Source organism: Anthonomus grandis, chromosome 8, assembly GCF_022605725.1.
Source record: "Anthonomus grandis grandis chromosome 8, icAntGran1.3, whole genome shotgun sequence".
NCBI lineage: Eukaryota > Metazoa > Arthropoda > Insecta > Coleoptera > Curculionidae > Anthonomus > Anthonomus grandis.
The window spans coordinates 1,385,606-1,402,146 of NC_065553.1; the positions used below are offsets into that span (position 1 = coordinate 1,385,606).

The 16,541-nt window shown below is 32.7% G+C and overlaps 1 protein-coding gene and 1 long non-coding RNA gene across 2 annotated transcripts in view; one reads left to right on the forward strand and one right to left on the reverse strand.

Moving 5' to 3' along the window:
* Window positions 1-1,858: 1,858 nt before the first annotated feature.
* LOC126739541 (uncharacterized) lies at window positions 1,859-3,126 on the reverse strand. The gene is made up of 3 exons (XR_007661645.1): window positions 2,968-3,126; window positions 2,715-2,856; window positions 1,859-2,548 (listed from the first exon to the last, which is right to left on the reverse strand). It is a non-coding gene; the product is annotated as an uncharacterized LOC126739541 (long non-coding RNA).
* Window positions 3,127-7,109: 3,983 nt separating this feature from the next.
* Window positions 7,110-16,541, forward strand: part of LOC126739498 (putative ATP-dependent RNA helicase TDRD12) — an 82,734-nt gene continuing 73,302 nt past the window's right edge. The window contains exons 1-5 of the mRNA XM_050445205.1: window positions 7,110-7,292; window positions 7,349-7,541; window positions 7,600-7,815; window positions 13,371-13,614; window positions 13,674-13,840. Coding sequence (XP_050301162.1) covers window positions 7,362-7,541; window positions 7,600-7,815; window positions 13,371-13,614; window positions 13,674-13,840 — 807 coding nt within the window. The 5' untranslated portion in view covers window positions 7,110-7,292; window positions 7,349-7,361. The remainder of the gene's footprint in view (window positions 7,293-7,348; window positions 7,542-7,599; window positions 7,816-13,370; window positions 13,615-13,673; window positions 13,841-16,541) is intronic.

Sequence of the window (16,541 nt, forward strand, 5' to 3'; positions counted from 1 at the left end):
AATGGTAACGGCAGCTCACGTGGCCAACGCAACGCCTCTCTAATTTCATGCAGGTGTGCACACAGCATTCGGTGCCACTAAACCGACAATTACGAAGTTTATACGAGCACTTTAAAGTGGTTTAGTGGAAATCGGTTTAACATAAATCGCACGTATAAACACCCGTAAAACGCTTTAGCGATCGTAAACCGATTTAGCTTAGATCGATTTAAATAAGTGAATGATCCGGTCTTAAATCGCTTTAAACTACCGTGTAAACACCTGTCACCACTCAAACAATTTAATTCCCAGTGCTACCAACACAAATGTGCAAATGCTTTAGAAAAATAAATAAACCGATATTTTAATGTTAGATGTTAATTTTTTGCCAAGTCATTTTGTTGTCACTTGTTAAACCAGTCAAATAATAAACTTAGGCAGCTTAAGAATTTTTTTAAATCCTAGGTTGTCAATGGTAAACAGCTGTATAATCTTAAGGTGGAACTCCTTCTCATGTAACACTGGATGGATACCTCTCCGACAAATTTAATATTAACGCTGGAGTCCCTCAAGGATGCATTCTATCCCCCATCCTTTTCTTGATATATATCAACGATTTGCTAGGAACCACTGTCAATCCAATCTACAGCTTTGCGGACGATAGCATACTTATTTCCACATTTAAGTCCGCCAAACCAACGATAGCCGCAAGTTCTCAGGCCGCATCTTAGGCAGCAACAAGTAGCTTCAACCAACAACGATATTAGAACAATCTTGGAGTGGGGCGATAACAATTTGGTCAATTTTAACGCTAAAAAAACGCAGGCTGCAGTATTTACGATGAAGACTAACCTTGGTGGCCCGGAGCTGGTTATGACAGGGAAAACATTGCCAATGAAATCATCTTTACATCTTCTAGGAGTCGAGGTCACCAAAAGGCTAAAAATAATCAAGTAAAATAATATTATAAATAAAGCTAAATCACTAGGCTTCCAAAAAACTCGGAGTGCTTTTCAAAACGAAAAAACTGTATACACCAGAACAGCTGCTGACTCTTTATAAGGCTCAAATACGCCCTTCCCTCGAGTATTGCTCGCATGTCTGGAGCTCTGCACCCAAGCATAGTTTAAACCTGCTGGATTCTATACAGAAGAGGGCTATTCGTCTTATCGACAAACCAGAACTGACAAAGAGTCTGGATAGTCTGGAGCACAGGAGAAAGGTGGCTGATCTCTGTTTATTCTACCGTTATTATCACGGTAAGTGCTCCTCTGAGCTGGCAGGTCTGATTCCATCCAGGGCTGTTCCGGCAAGAAGGACGCGTCTAGCAGGTGCGGCTCATCAACATCGAGTCCACCTGCCTACCCCAAAGACGTCTCTGTATCGGGACTCATTCATCTGGAGAACATCATCTTTGAGGAAAGGGCTTCCACCTCACGTATTTCCCGACGCATACAACCTACAGCGATTCAAGATAAATGCCCACAAATATCTTCGCGCAAGCACCACTCCAAGAGTGACATAGGACTTTCCTCTTGTGCTTGTGTTTACCATAAAAAAAAAGAAAAACTAGCCAAACTAAATTATTTCTAAACCGGCTTAGTCGTTAAAGTGGTTTAATAGCCCGTATAAACTTGATATATGTATTAAGTACCAGTTTTTAAAAAGAAGTAAATAATGTTTTTTTTTCAGTGTTTTATTCAAGAACAGTAAATTAATTACGAAAAAAATAACCAAACTTAAAATATTTTCTAATATAACACAAAATTAAATACCACTAAAAACTACATAGTACTAGGGTACATTTTTCAAAAAAATATTTCGAGTAAATGCTATTATTTTGATTTTTTTTATAATATCGTTGGTAATTATGGACAATTAAAGCAGCTATTCTTATCATTGGTAATCAACCCAGGTGACCACCTATGTTGTTGTAACAAAACACAGGGGGGTGAGATAAAGAATACCTACTATTACACCGCAACTATCAATACATATTCGGTAGATTACAAATACATAAAATATATTATTTAGGAAACATGTACATTTATTCTTTATAACAGTTATAATAGTTTTAATTTATCACAAAGTAGGTAATGTTAAGATTTTGTGATATAAAATAATGAAATGCAAAAAGATCATTTGTTACTATCCCAAAATATTTATTATCTGTAGCAGTTACATAGAGTTCTCGTTATACATATTTCAAGCCTCGTGGTTCTTGAAAACGGTTTTCTTGCCTTTTTATCCTTTGCTTCAGAGGTCTGTGCCCCTAGAGACCAAAGAGAATTACGTTCGCATTAGGTATAAAGCCGGCCCCACCCGATGTGTGTATTCGGCGAATGTACCTTCGTATTGCGGCTTCGGCTACCCTCCCACACGCTGCGGCATTCGGGATATATTCCACATCGCATCTTTGTTGGCAAACGTTCGCCACAGGGCCAGGGCCTCAGTTATAGAACAGTAGCGGAGACGAGTAGTAGTGGTTTTTTTTAATAAAAATGTGAATAATGACGATGAGCAAGCGGCTGCGGTTGTGGCCTATATGGTTATTTTAGCGAGCTGCTTCCTAAAATAACCAAAATTTTCTACAAAATGTCGAAAATTCAAACCACTATAATACACAAATCTACACACACACACACGTTAAAAAAATATTTATAAAAAATTTTCTAAAAAAATTACGGAAAAATATTTTTTTTACAAATTTTAAAAACAAAATTATTTGTACTTACCTCTGAGTTTAGGGTTCTTCCTATCTGGTATACTGGTAGAAGAAAATTTTGCATTTTTTCAAATGCAAACCAGTTTGGTTTAAAAATGTCATTTGTGCCAGCACCAGATTTGTTGCTTGCTTTAATTTTGTTAAGCAGGGTTCTAAACATAGACAGATCATTAGACCATTCCATGATAATTTAAATAAGTAACACCAATAAATATTAAAAATAATATTAATTTTAATTTTCAAAACTTAAAAAAGCAACTCACCAAAAATATTATACAAAAACTCCCGCCGCTAAGCTTGTCGCGACTCTGACTGAACTGAAGACAAAATAGGCAAATAAGTGTGCGTAGCTAAGCACACCGTTTGAGAGCTAACGCGAATGAGCGCGACCTCCTTTGATGCGTGCCCTAAAACCGACAGCAGTTCGGATAGCGGCCGAATGCCGAATGTCGAATAATACACGCACTTGACCTCCCACACGCTCCGCGAAATACCGCGAATGCCGAACGTTCGCCACATACACACATCGTCTGGGGCCGGCTTAAATATGGTATATAAATTCCGGCGGCCTAAATTGCGTAGTAATTGCGTAGTAATTACAAAAAAAAAGCGAAATTCTCGCCGATGGCGATGGTGGCGTACATACTGATTTATATAAAGAACGTTCTGGCTTAGACCTTATGCAAGATTTAAAGTTTCAGCAGATCACCGGACAGTGTAAAAATTTTACACCAATGTCACTAACAGACTTTCAAGCTTTGCTGTAAAAAATAGGACCACATAAATCGCCAAAGAAGAATCTAACTTTCGGGAGCCCGAATCATGTCAAGACAGGTTAACTTCATCAGTAATTTTTGAACACTCAATTTTAAATAATGAAAAAATCGTTTTAAAATAAAAAATGCTAACATAAAAAATCACATTTTTAATAAGCCGCCATTTTGGAACGGGTAAAGATAAAGCAAATAGTCCTTCCTCAAGTTCATAGACCATCCGCAAGGTCGTAGCTCTCTTATTAACCAAGATCTTGCATTTTTAGAGGCTCTTTTTGGGCTGAAAAACGAAGTCGAAAAATTACCATTTTATGAATTATCAAAATGCTCTTATTCCCTTAGTTCTGCTTGGTTCCTATTATAACCCAGTGTTTTCGTGATGTAGATAATCGGAATAAGCCGCTGATATAGTTAGTTCAATTTCGAAAAAAAAATATTTTTGATGAAAAAATTCGATACAGGGGCGTATACTCAAAAAATGAAAACTCCCAAATTTTAGAGGTCGATATCTCAGCTTCTATGGGCACTGTTGAAAGTTACCATTGCTTTCAGATTTTTCTCATGTTTTTTTGAATAACTGTGTTTTTTACAATTAGGACACTAACTAAATTAACTACCACACCAGCATATTCCAACGTAGTTTTTCGTACATCGCTGTATATGTTTATAGTAAGATCCCTTCGGAACTCTTGAACCTTGATGCAATTAAATTTAGGATTATTTTTAAAAAATATTTATTACTTAAGCAAATTAGATTTTGGTTAGTAGTACAATTACTTTTTTTTCTGTGCTTAACTTTTTTTTATAATTGTAAAACAGTGACGACTGGTAGAGTTAGTTATCCTTTGGAATTTAATTTTTTTTTAATGAGCTTTCATTTGAGACTTCTTACTCCTAGTTTTTTTTAGTTCTTTTTTCTTTGCTTTTATAGCTAGGATTCAGTGTATTCAGCTATTGAAAGCTAGATTGCTCCAAGTTTGAGGACCTATTATATTAGAAAGAAAGAAAGAAAGAAAATGGGCTATATTACGTAAGAACAATCTTGTGTACAAGCATCCTACAAGCTAAAAAAACAAAACACAAATACAATTTCAAAAATTGACAAAACAATGAACAAAATTAAACACAAGAAGACACAACTTTTTGAACATACTTAAATTAAAGATAACTAAATAAAACAATCAATTTTCTAAATAAAGGTAAACTTGTTGACAAAACTAGAGAAGAAAAAAGGAAAAAAAGAAAACTTTCCAACATGTCCAAGGTTAAAACCTATCATTAAAAAAGTCATCCAGGTTATAAAATGCCTTAGCCAATAAAAGCGACTTTAATTCTCTTTTAAATTTCTTAACATCCGATATATGTCTTACACACAAAGGAACATGATTGTAAATTTTTTTACTTATGTAAATTAATGAGTTTTTGGTAAGGGAAGACGTAGGAATAGGTAGGAGAACATCATTTACACGACGAGTCAAATGGCCAGTGTCAGAGGGTAGTTTGGGAATTTTGTTAATAAGAGCAGCTGTTTCTAAGATAAAGAGTGAAAAAAGAGTTAGGATTTTTTCAGAAATGATGAGGGGTTTGCAAGAATCTCTTAGCTTAGCAGAACACAGGTATCTAACTGCTTTTTTTTGAATAACAAAGATAATGTTAAGTATTGGTTAAACCCCAAAAAGGCAAGCCATACCAAATATGAGATTCAATAAGTAAAAAGTACACTGAACGTGCAACCACCCCTCCCAGCTCTTGTTTTGCCATTCTTACTGCGAAACATCCAGAAGATAATTTCCCAGCTAAATGTAAAATATGATCTTCAAACCGAAGGCGACCATCAATGGTAATTCCTAGGAACTTGCAGCACTCTTTATTCTGCAAGAGGGAATTTTCGTCAAACATTAGACCCTGAACATCGCACTTAAACCCCATAATAGACGTCTTTCTTACATTAAACACGAGCCTGTTGGAAGCACACCACCCTGATAAAATCTGAAGGTCTTCAAGGATACAAGTCTTAATATAGTCAGAATTTTTATGGCTCCATAGTATGGTGGTATCATCAGCAAACTGAACCACCTTGCCCTGCAGTTTCAATGAACTCAAGTCATCCACATACAGTAAAAATAACAGTGGTCCCAACACTGAACCCTGGGGAACGCCGCATTTTAGGGATCTAGAAGCAGACAAACGCCCAGACACTGAAACCTTCTGAGTACGATTTGATAGATAGGACTCAAGCCATCGCAACGCTACGCCTCTAAAACCATATTTATCGAGCTTAGATAACAGTATTCCATGATCCACCACAGTCAAATGCTTTGGATAGATCACAAAACACTGCCGCCGATGACTCTCCAGAATTCAAGGACACATAAACGCTCTCCAAAAAGTTAAAAACAGCATCATGAGTCCCTTTACCGGCTTGAAATCCAAACTGATTTGCAGACAAAATGCCATTATGATGTAAAAAGGACAAAATTCTGCTTTTTGCAAGTTTTTCAACTATCTTAGAGAGGGTAGACAAAATAGAAATGGGACGGAAATTACAAGGCTGATGCAAATCTCCACCCTTATGAAGAGGGAGAACCACTGCCTCTTTTAAACATGAAGGAAAAATGCCATTATGTAAAGAATTGTTTATGGCAGAAACTAAAGCATTTAAGGCTGAATCAGGCAAAAAGAGTCAAACAACCTCGAAGATATCCCATCAGCTCCAGATGATTTATGGTTTTTTAGGCGTTTGATTTCATTTTTTACTTCGGTAAGTTCGACAGGATGAAAGAAAAATGAATGCTCAACCGACACTTGTTGAAGATAGTGTAAGGGATCAATGTTACTACGAATGCCCTTGAGCAAGATATTAGGTATATCACAATAATACTTAGTCGTTTAAAATGTCAGGTCTTAACTCCGGTTCCGATACTTTTCTATGGCAATGTCTAAAATCATTAATAATCGACCAACACTCTCTTTGCCTATTTGATGACATATTTAAGCGATCCCTATAATAATTAGATTTTGCTGCTTTAATTGTCTTTCTGTACAGACTACGGTATTTCTGATGATATACAAGGATATTTTCATTTGTTTATTTATTTATTTAATGATACGCTTTACAAACACCAAAGACACTAGATTGGTAATTACACGTAAAGGAGAAAGGAAACAATAAAATTAATACAAAGACAAATAATCATTGAAAATCAATGATCAAAAAGAAACAAAAAAAATCACTATTTACAACCTAAATTGCTAGTTTTTAGTCAGTAACAGCCTTAACTGTGCCCTAAACACTTTATTTAGATACTATTACAATTATCCATCATTCTGTTAATAGGAGAAATGCTTCCAGGATTAAGTTTTGGTTTAAATGTCTTAAATACACTTTAGGAATATTAAAGTTATTGTGATTAATCAGCAAACAATTTTTATATTTAAGGTTGTTGACAATAAAATATATAAATAGCACAGCTTGTATATTTCTTCTTTCTTCAAATTTTATTAAAATATGGGGTATAATATGAGGGATAATAATTGGTCAAATAAAAGTCAAATTTATTTATTAATTATTATTTAAATAATAGCGGACGCGGACTATAAATAGGTCAACGACATATGCTGCGTTCTCGATTTTGATTGCTGGATATCCATAGGACGCTAGCATCACAAACATCTTTTCAATTTTCATTTACATTTAGTCATAATAAACAACGTGCAGATATGACCGTTACTTAAAAGATTTTTCACTGTGAATTCTTATCTATCTTCTCAATATTACTAAATTTTTTTTGTTAGTGTTGTGATAATCTGCTGAGGTAAGCAACTTTCTTTTAACAGTGGAAACATAAAGTATAAAAACAAACCGTTTTAGGCACACATACACCATGAACTCCTCTGAAATTTTGGATATTCAAATATTAAAATTCGTTAATCCTCATATCTTCTTTGTAACAACTGATTTGGATAAGCAGCATAGGGCTTCTCAGCTGAAGCACATTTCTGATCGTATTAAGAGCTCAAATTTAGTGCCAAATGCTGATGCTAGCACCTTACCAGCTGATCAAGTAATTATAGCTTAATATAATTTGTCGAAAAAAATCATTTTGTTTTATAATTTTTTAGATTATAGCGGTTCAGCATGAAGGAAAGTTTCTTAGAGCAACTGTTCTTGAGAAAATTAATTTAAACGACTCTGGGGGGAAACTTTTTAATTGTTGGCTAGTGGATAAAGCTTTAACAATAAAAACTGATCAAATTTTTGAAATCTCAAAGGAGCTGCAAAATATTGCTCCTGGGTGTAAACAAGCCAGTTTGAATAATATTTGTTATTTGCATGAGGTAAGTTTTATTTATTTAATACTACAAACCTCAATAAGCTACTACAGACATCTTAAGAAAAAAATTTGGTACCTAATATACGACAAATATGTGCAATGATTAGAAAATACTTAAAGGGGAACATCTATGTAGAAACATACAATGAACTTCAATTATCATTAGGCCTTAGATTGAGTATGATAAATTTAATCTTCTTCATAAAAAATAATTAGTAGGTATACATCAAAAAGCTTAAATATTTTGGTTTAAAAATAACAGATATAAATCAATTAAAGATTTATTATCAAAAGACATAATTCCTTGTGGACAAACCATAAAAGTAAAATAAAAAATGTATACAGCTATAAGAAAAAACTAAAAATAAAAAAATTACAAATAAATTTTACTTTATTCTACATGCATAAAATAGAACAGACCCGGTTAAAAATGATAACATAAAATTCATTTAAGCTATTATAATCAATAACTTGTCAATTTGCCCTTTTTAGTGAAGTAATGGTTATATATTTTAATACTTACCTACATAAATTACAGATTGTTTTACTAAAAAAGTGTGTTGAATTAAAGGGATTAATTCTGAGGTATTTTATGTGTTAGGTATATATGTATGATATGGATGCTATATTATTCTAACTGGTTTTTAAACACAAGAATTGCAGTTTCCAGAATAAATAAACTGTATAAAATCAAAAATGTTTTCTTTAGAGAAAGTGGTTTGCTATGTGTCCAATTATTTTTGTTACGAACATTTTCAATAAATATTAAAAGTTGTAGTAGAATAAAATTGAGTAGACAGGAGTCTACTTAATAGTTTGATACAGTATATTAGTCACCTGCTTTAAAAATAGGGGTAAAAAAATTTCTCCAAAAATGGGGAAAACTCTTTGTCTTAGAAATAAATTAAATAGCTTAAAAAGTAGCATTGTTCATACGCATACACTACCACTCAAAAGTATTTGCCCACCATGTATTCTTTTTAATATTTTATATTACTCTTAAGAAGTCGATCTAAGGGGCTAATAAAATGTGATTTCAACAATTATATATCCTTTTTAGAGGACAAAATATCAACAAATAATAAAATTTTCTGGAAACTTGTATCTGTTAAGAGGGGAATTTCTGGCTTACCTTCAGTTATGAAATATAATAATATTGAAGCCTTCACCTCAAAAGAAATTAGAGATTTATTCTCAGAGTATTTTAAATCAGTTTTTGTAGCACCAAGTGTATCAAATAATCACCATAACAGTAACATGACACATGATAATCTAGGTTTAATTCAATTTCAACTGGATGAGGTTGTAGCAGGAATTAATGATCTGCATCCTAAAATGGGTGCAGACCCTGATGGCATACCTTCATTATTTGTCAAAAATTGTTCTAGAGGGCTCTCATATCCTTTATATAAATTATATAATCAATCGCTTTTACAAGGTCAATTTCCGGATGTGTGGAAGGTTTCCAATGTAATTCCTATCTATAAGAACAGACAAAAAAATATTATCTACAACTACCGTCCAATAAGTAAGCTCAGTATATTTGCAAAATTATTTGAAAAACTTTTATATACATATTTTTTTAAGTTGGTGAAAGGACAATTGATTTTTGAACAACATGGGTTTCTTGCAAACCTTTCTGTAGACAGCAATCTTCTCACCTATCTTGAATTTTTAAAGAAAAATATGGACAAATGTATTCAGGTTGATAGTGTCTACACGGAGTTCAGCAAGGCCTTCGATAAAATTAGCATTTCAATTTTGCTAAAAAAGCTAGCTTTGGTAGGGGTGGGTGGTTGTTTTCTTTTAAAATGGGTTGAATCTTACCTCTCAAATCGAAGGTTCACAGTCTGCATAAACGGCGTAAACTCCGAAATAGTTAATGTAACGTCGGGGGTGCCCCAAGGATCTCATTTGGGCCCCCTTTTTTTCATAATATTTATAAATGATATATTTAAATGTTTTAAACACTCGGAGTTTTGGCTTTATGCAGATGATCTTAAATTCTATAGACCTATAAAATCACGAAGACTGCCAGCTCCTGCAAGAGGATATAGAAAGCCTTGTTGAATACTGTCGGATCAATTGCCTTTTTTTAAATATTGAAAAATGTCAGTTTATTTCATTAACTAAAAATAAATTAAAAATCCAATTTAATTATAATATAAATAATGTTGATCTTAAAAGGGCTTAAGATGTGAAGGATTTGGGAATCATTTTTGACAAGAAGCTACTTTTTGATAAACATATTAATACCTTAGTGCTTGTAAAAGGTTAGGGTTTATAAATAGGCAGGCTAAAATTTTGAAATCCTCTAGATCCTATATTTTTTTGTATTATGCATTTGTTTATAGCAAGCTTAATTTTGGGTGTGTTGTTTGGAATCCGATTTACTCAATTTATAAAGATAGATTGGAATCTTTGCAGAACAAATTTTTAATGTGTCTTTATTATAGGGATAATTGAAATATTGTTATCAATGACTTAGGTGATATAAGAAAACATTTTGGTATACTTACTCTTGACAACAGAAGAAAAATTTCAGACCTTTTATTTTTGCATAAACTGTTGAATAATAAAGTGGATTGTCCATGTTTGATGCAGGGGTTGAGGTTTAATGTTCCATCACGGCAGTTAAGATTTAGTGATCTTTTTAATTTACCTTTCAGAAATACTAACAGTTGTCAGTCATCTCCACTGTGTAGAATGATGAGATTATCAAATCTTTATAATAACATAGATCTCTTTTTTGAAACCCAGAAAAACCTGAGAGGTGTATTAAAGAGAGAGCTACTATAATTCATGTCCCAGACTTTGTCTTTTGTGTAGGAATTAGTATTTACGGATTAGTATTTAAAATTTAATAGTCTTTTCTGGTTTAGCAATTGTTAAGTGTATTTAACTTTAGTGTTTGCAAGTTTATATTTGCTTCTATATTTATGAGTGGATACTGTAGTGGGTTTACCTGTTTGTATCCTTAAGAAAATAAATAAAAAATAAATAAAATATTAGATACAAAAATCTTGTCTTTATACCTATATTTAGATTGTATATCTTTTGTAAATTGCATGCATGCTTAAACAGCATACCTATCAACTATGGTTCATTGAAAAACACTGAGTATTTAAAAATAGTCTTGCAAATAACAAACAATGTAGTGATAATATGCACTCCTTCTAAAAAACTAATCTGTTTACAGCTCGTTTCCGATGAAATTTGAAACATTTAAAGGTGTTTAGTCTTCAAGAATTGATTTTGTGTAACATTGGTAAATATTTTTGCTTTCTTTGCTGGTTTTTCAACATTTTTTAAAATGGCTAAAACAAAAGAGTTATCGGTAGAAACAAAAGGTATTATCATTGGACTTCATAAGGCTGGAAAGACTAACCGTCAAATTTCGACGGATTTGGGAATTCCAAGGAGGACTGTCGATTATAATGTTAAGAAATTCACCAGAGAACGGACTATTAGCAACAAACCTCGATCGGGAAGGCCAAAGGCAACAAGTTCAAAAGAGGATTTAAATATTATAATTACAAGCAAACGCAATAGACGCCTTACCGCCCCTGAAATCACAGTAAAAATCAACAAGGAGCGTAAAAAAAGCGGTCAGTGTTTCGACAGTAAAACGGCGACTTTATAATGCTGGTCTTAAAGGACGTTTAGCTGTATCAAAACCACTACTGAATGATGTTAATAAGAAGAAAAGACTTGAGTGGGCCCAATCACACAAAGAATGGACCATTGATGACTGGAAGAAAGTTCACTGGAGTGACGAGTCGAAATTCGAGGTTGTTGGAACGAAGAGGCGAGTTTTTGTTCGCCATTATGCCAATGAAAGGGTCGCCGAAAACTGTACGGTAGCCTCAGTTAAACACGGTGGTGGTTCGGTGATGGTGTGGGGTTGTTTCGGAGGATCTGCAGTGGGCGATCTAATTAGAATAGAGGGAATTCTTCGAAAAGAGGGTTACAAAACAATTTTAAGTGACAATGTACTTCCTTCTGGTACTCGAATAATTGGGGAAAACTTCATCTTTCAACATGACAATTACCTCAAGCACACGTGGAAATTGTGCAAGCAATATTTAGGTCAATTACAAAGGCAACATCTTCTGAAAGTTATGGTATGGCCCCCACAATCACCGAACCTCAATCCTATCGAATTACTGTGGGATGAACTGGATAGACAAGTGCGACAATCATGCCCCACCTCAAAAGAAGACTTGTGGAGGATCATCCAAGAAGAGTGGCACAAGATACCTCAGGAAACTTTGGACAAATTAATTAGAAGACTACCGAAACTCTGTGAAGCTGTTATTAAAAATCGAGGCGGACATGTAGATGAATCCAAAATTTTATTTTCTTAAATTTAATTAATTGAAAAATGTATTGTTTATATTCATTTTGTTATAAATAAACTGTTTCATAAGAATAACTGATGGGTTTATTATTTTTAGTTATAACTTTAAAACAGTCATATGTGGGCAAATACTTTTGAGTGGTAGTGTATAAGCCTTAACTAAAATTAATAATATACCATTCAGATGATGTTTTTGTCATAAGAATCACAGTTTCCACCTCAGGTATTGTCCTCAGGTATTGGAATTAATGGAATACCTGAGATGGTGTTGGCCAATAAAAGACTGTTACTACTGGAATAAATTAAAGAGAGTCTTGTAGACCACATTTTATTGACCTAAAAATCTTAACTCTTACATCTTTATTCATATTAGACCCTTATTTTTTAAAATAATTTTGCACTCATGGGTCCTGTCATTCGCAGCAACATCACCTCTACCTCTATCAAGATCTGCACTAGTAAAAAAGTCACTTTTATATAAACACAGGAAAACAATGAATTCCTTCACACCTTTTGACACTTATTTTCCCCCATTGATAGTTATATTGGCCCTTATGATATCCTCTTCTAAATGCGGTAATTCTCAAAAATGTATTCTAAGCTTTTTCAAACAGCTTAATTTAACAATTAACAACTGACCCATACTACAAAATTGATCTAACAAGGGAGCAATAAATCATTCTGAGAGTAAATATAGACGAGTCAACACTTGACCTCCAATGAAACCAATCACCTTCTTTGCCCTATTTGTGCTCTACATGATTGATGTGACCCTTAAAGATAATTTTAAATCCATCCAGATTCCCAAGTTTGAATCTTTGTTTTAGAACCAATTAGAAGATTATTTATTGAGTAAATAACATTTATAGATTTTGTTTATGATTTATAGATTGATGTCTAGAAAAAGTAATTTTATGGCATTTAAATTAAATGACATGCTGTTAAAATCACCAATTAAAAATGATTGCAGATCCTCTTGTAGAAAAGCAACATCATTGAAAGACTCAATACTTAGTAAAAAATATGACATCATCTGCAAATCAGAACATTGAATTTAAAAAAAAATCAATAAAAACCCTTTATAACAATATAAAGGATTTTCAGTTACCAGCTTGTGAAAATTTTTGGTATCCTCTGATTTGTTTACCACCACATTATTTGTATACATTATTTATAAATAAATATGATATTTTTTCCAGAAACTTGAATTAGGTGTAATGGGCACAAAAAAATTGATCCCTAGTATACTACCTTCTGCCGGAACCATTCAGTGTGCCTTAGACTTGCTATCAAACAGTGAAAAAATGCAAATAAAAGTAGCCGAAAAGTTTGGAAATACTTTAATTGGAGAACTAATTATTTACAAAGAAGGCAAGACTCTGTTTTTGACCCAAGAACTTCTCAAGAGAGAACTAATTGCCATTAATGAGGTGATGTTCACTGGTATGTCATTTATTTAATCAGTTTATTGTGTTATTGAAAAAAAACAACAAATATTTTAGGGTTAAAATGTAGCACAAGAGAATTTCTTATGTCCCACATTGGATCCATTTACCGGAATGTAGAAACATCTTCTGTTAGTAATAAAAATTCTAAAAATAATGATTCATTAAGTAAAGTCATTTATAGTATACAGGATGACATTGAGGAGATTGATGTTTTAACTACGGTAAGCCTATTTTAAATAATTAGTTTTTAAATAAGAATGAGATAACAAGAGAGTTAATATAAAAAAATTATTCACATTAGTATTAAGAAACTTAAGGATTATTATGAAGTGTATAACTAAATAAATTTAGTTTCATTATAAAACTTGTGGTTTCACATGAATTTAACTAGTTTCCTTGTGTGTACTCTTGTAGATCTGGTGTATAATAATAATACTAATAATAATTTTTTTGAGCTATACATCTTTAAAAGCTATTAGCAGTAATATTTACTGGTAATACTGCCTCTGGCAATTGCAATAATTTAATTTTATAAATATATATATTTTTTTAATATAAATATATAATAATAAGTTATGTACATAAATCGATATAACAATGATTATATTTTGCAAATAGATTTTAAGATTATGACAAACTTGCTTCATTGTTTATGTTTCCATTACTATCTTTCTTACACTATTTTATTTTTGAATATCACTATATAAGGGAGGTCTTTGTGATGTAACAGTCCGTGAGTATTTATTTCTAAGTAGTTCTTCATTCATGTATTTGAATTCGTTTTTCAGCTAATATTATTGATAGAAAAAATAAATTTCATTTGTTGCATTTTTGGTTGGATTGTTGACCAGAAACTTTTATATTCGAGTTTGAGGAACAACTTTTTTCCAAATAAACAATTTCTACTACTACTACTACTTATTAACTGGTGTTAAGTCAAAAATAGAATAAAAACAAAACAATAAGAATTAAAGAATGAATATCCAGTGGTCAAAGGGACAAACTGAGAAAAAAATTTATTCAAAATTTTAGTACATAGTGAATATAAACAACTTGGAAATTAAGTAAATGACTTAATAAAAAAAACGAAATGTGAATATTATGAAGACAAAATTTTAAAAAATAGTAAAAACATAAAGGAATTCTACCAAATTATAAAGGATGCATCCAATAATTCAATATTTTTGACTCTTGTTAACAAGAATGAAATCATTAAATATATTTCAAGTTTAAAGAGTAAATCCGTACCGGGCATAGATCAAATCCCAACACGAGCCATTGAAATTGCAATAATTTTAGAATTTCTTGGGGTATTATTATCACAGAATCGATTTGGTTTCTCAGAGGGTTTTAGCACAACACACGTAGTATACTAACTAACATGAAATCACTAAGAACTTAAATAATGGTAAAAAATTTACCACAAGGAACAGTATTAAGTCCAATTCTTTTCCTTATTTATATTAACTCAATGCTTAACCTTGTTATATCTAGACAAATAATTAGTTTTGCAGACAATATGACTATTATTCAGAGGAAATACATGGGAGGAAGTAAAAAGTTTGTTGTCTTTTGGACAACTGAAAAATTGGCTATATGCTCCCACAAACTTACAACTAATATGGATAAAACTAACTATATACAGTATTGGCCATAATAGTTGGAACTGTTGAAAATTTATTATATTTTGTGTGCCTTTTAATTAGCATTTTATTTTCTTTTATAAAGTTGTTGTACACGAAAAACTAGTGTTAATTAATTTAAATGTTGACAAAAATTCAGCACCAGTAGCAGTTCGGAATAAAAATTTAATAAAAGCTGGACAAAATACTTGGAACTAAATGATTTTTATTCAAAAACGACATAAAACATAACTTATTGAAACCATAATATTATGATTAATATTTGGTATGGTAACCCTTAGCATTAATTACTGCCTGCATTCTTCTGGGCATTGATTCAATCAAATTTTCAATTATTTGTCTGTCAACGTGAGTCCAGGCTTCAACAAATTATGAAATAGTTCATCAGCATTTTTGACTGTTCCAGATGCCCAAATTTTGCGATCCAGATGTTCCCATAAATTTTCAATCGGGTTTAAGTCTGGACTCTGGGCCGGCCACTTAAAACTGTGATCTTTTCTTGGTCCAACCATTCTTTTACCAATTTTGACGAATGTTTTGGATCGTTATCATGCTGGAATACAACATTTACTGGCATAGACTCAAATGTGTAAGGCTCCATTATATTTCGCAAAATATCCCGATACATAAATCGATGAATTTTCCCCACAATTTTATGTATTGGCCCAGTACCATACCAAGAAAAGCATCCCCATACTATCACATTACCACCTCCATGTTTAACCGTAGATCGGATAAACTTTTTCTTGAGTCTTTCACCTTTCGGTCGTTTTACATGAACTATTCCATCACTAGAAAACAGATTGAACTTAGATTCGTCACTGAATAGCACTTTTTTCCAATCTTGTACAGTCCAGTTAAGATGATCCATTGCAAATTATAGGCGTAACTTGACATTTTTCTTCCGCAGCAAAGATTTTTTAGCAGGTCTGTAGCTGTTAAGTCCACCAGAACACAATCGCCTTCTTACCGTTCTTGCAGAGATATTGGAAGGCTCACCTTCATTTAATGTTTGTAAAATTTTGGAGGATGACAAAAATGGGCCATTCTGGGAAATATTTAAAATTCGCCTATCTACACGGGCAGTGGTGGCTTTAGGTCTTCCAGTGCTTTTACCTGGTACTACATTTCCAAATATACGATATTTCTTAATTATCCGTGACACGGTGTTCTTAGGAACGTTTAGTCTTTGAGCAATATTATGCTGCTTAATACCCTGATTGTAAAAATTTAAAATTCTTTGGCGAATGTCGCTGGAATAGGCCTTGCCTTTTGCCAT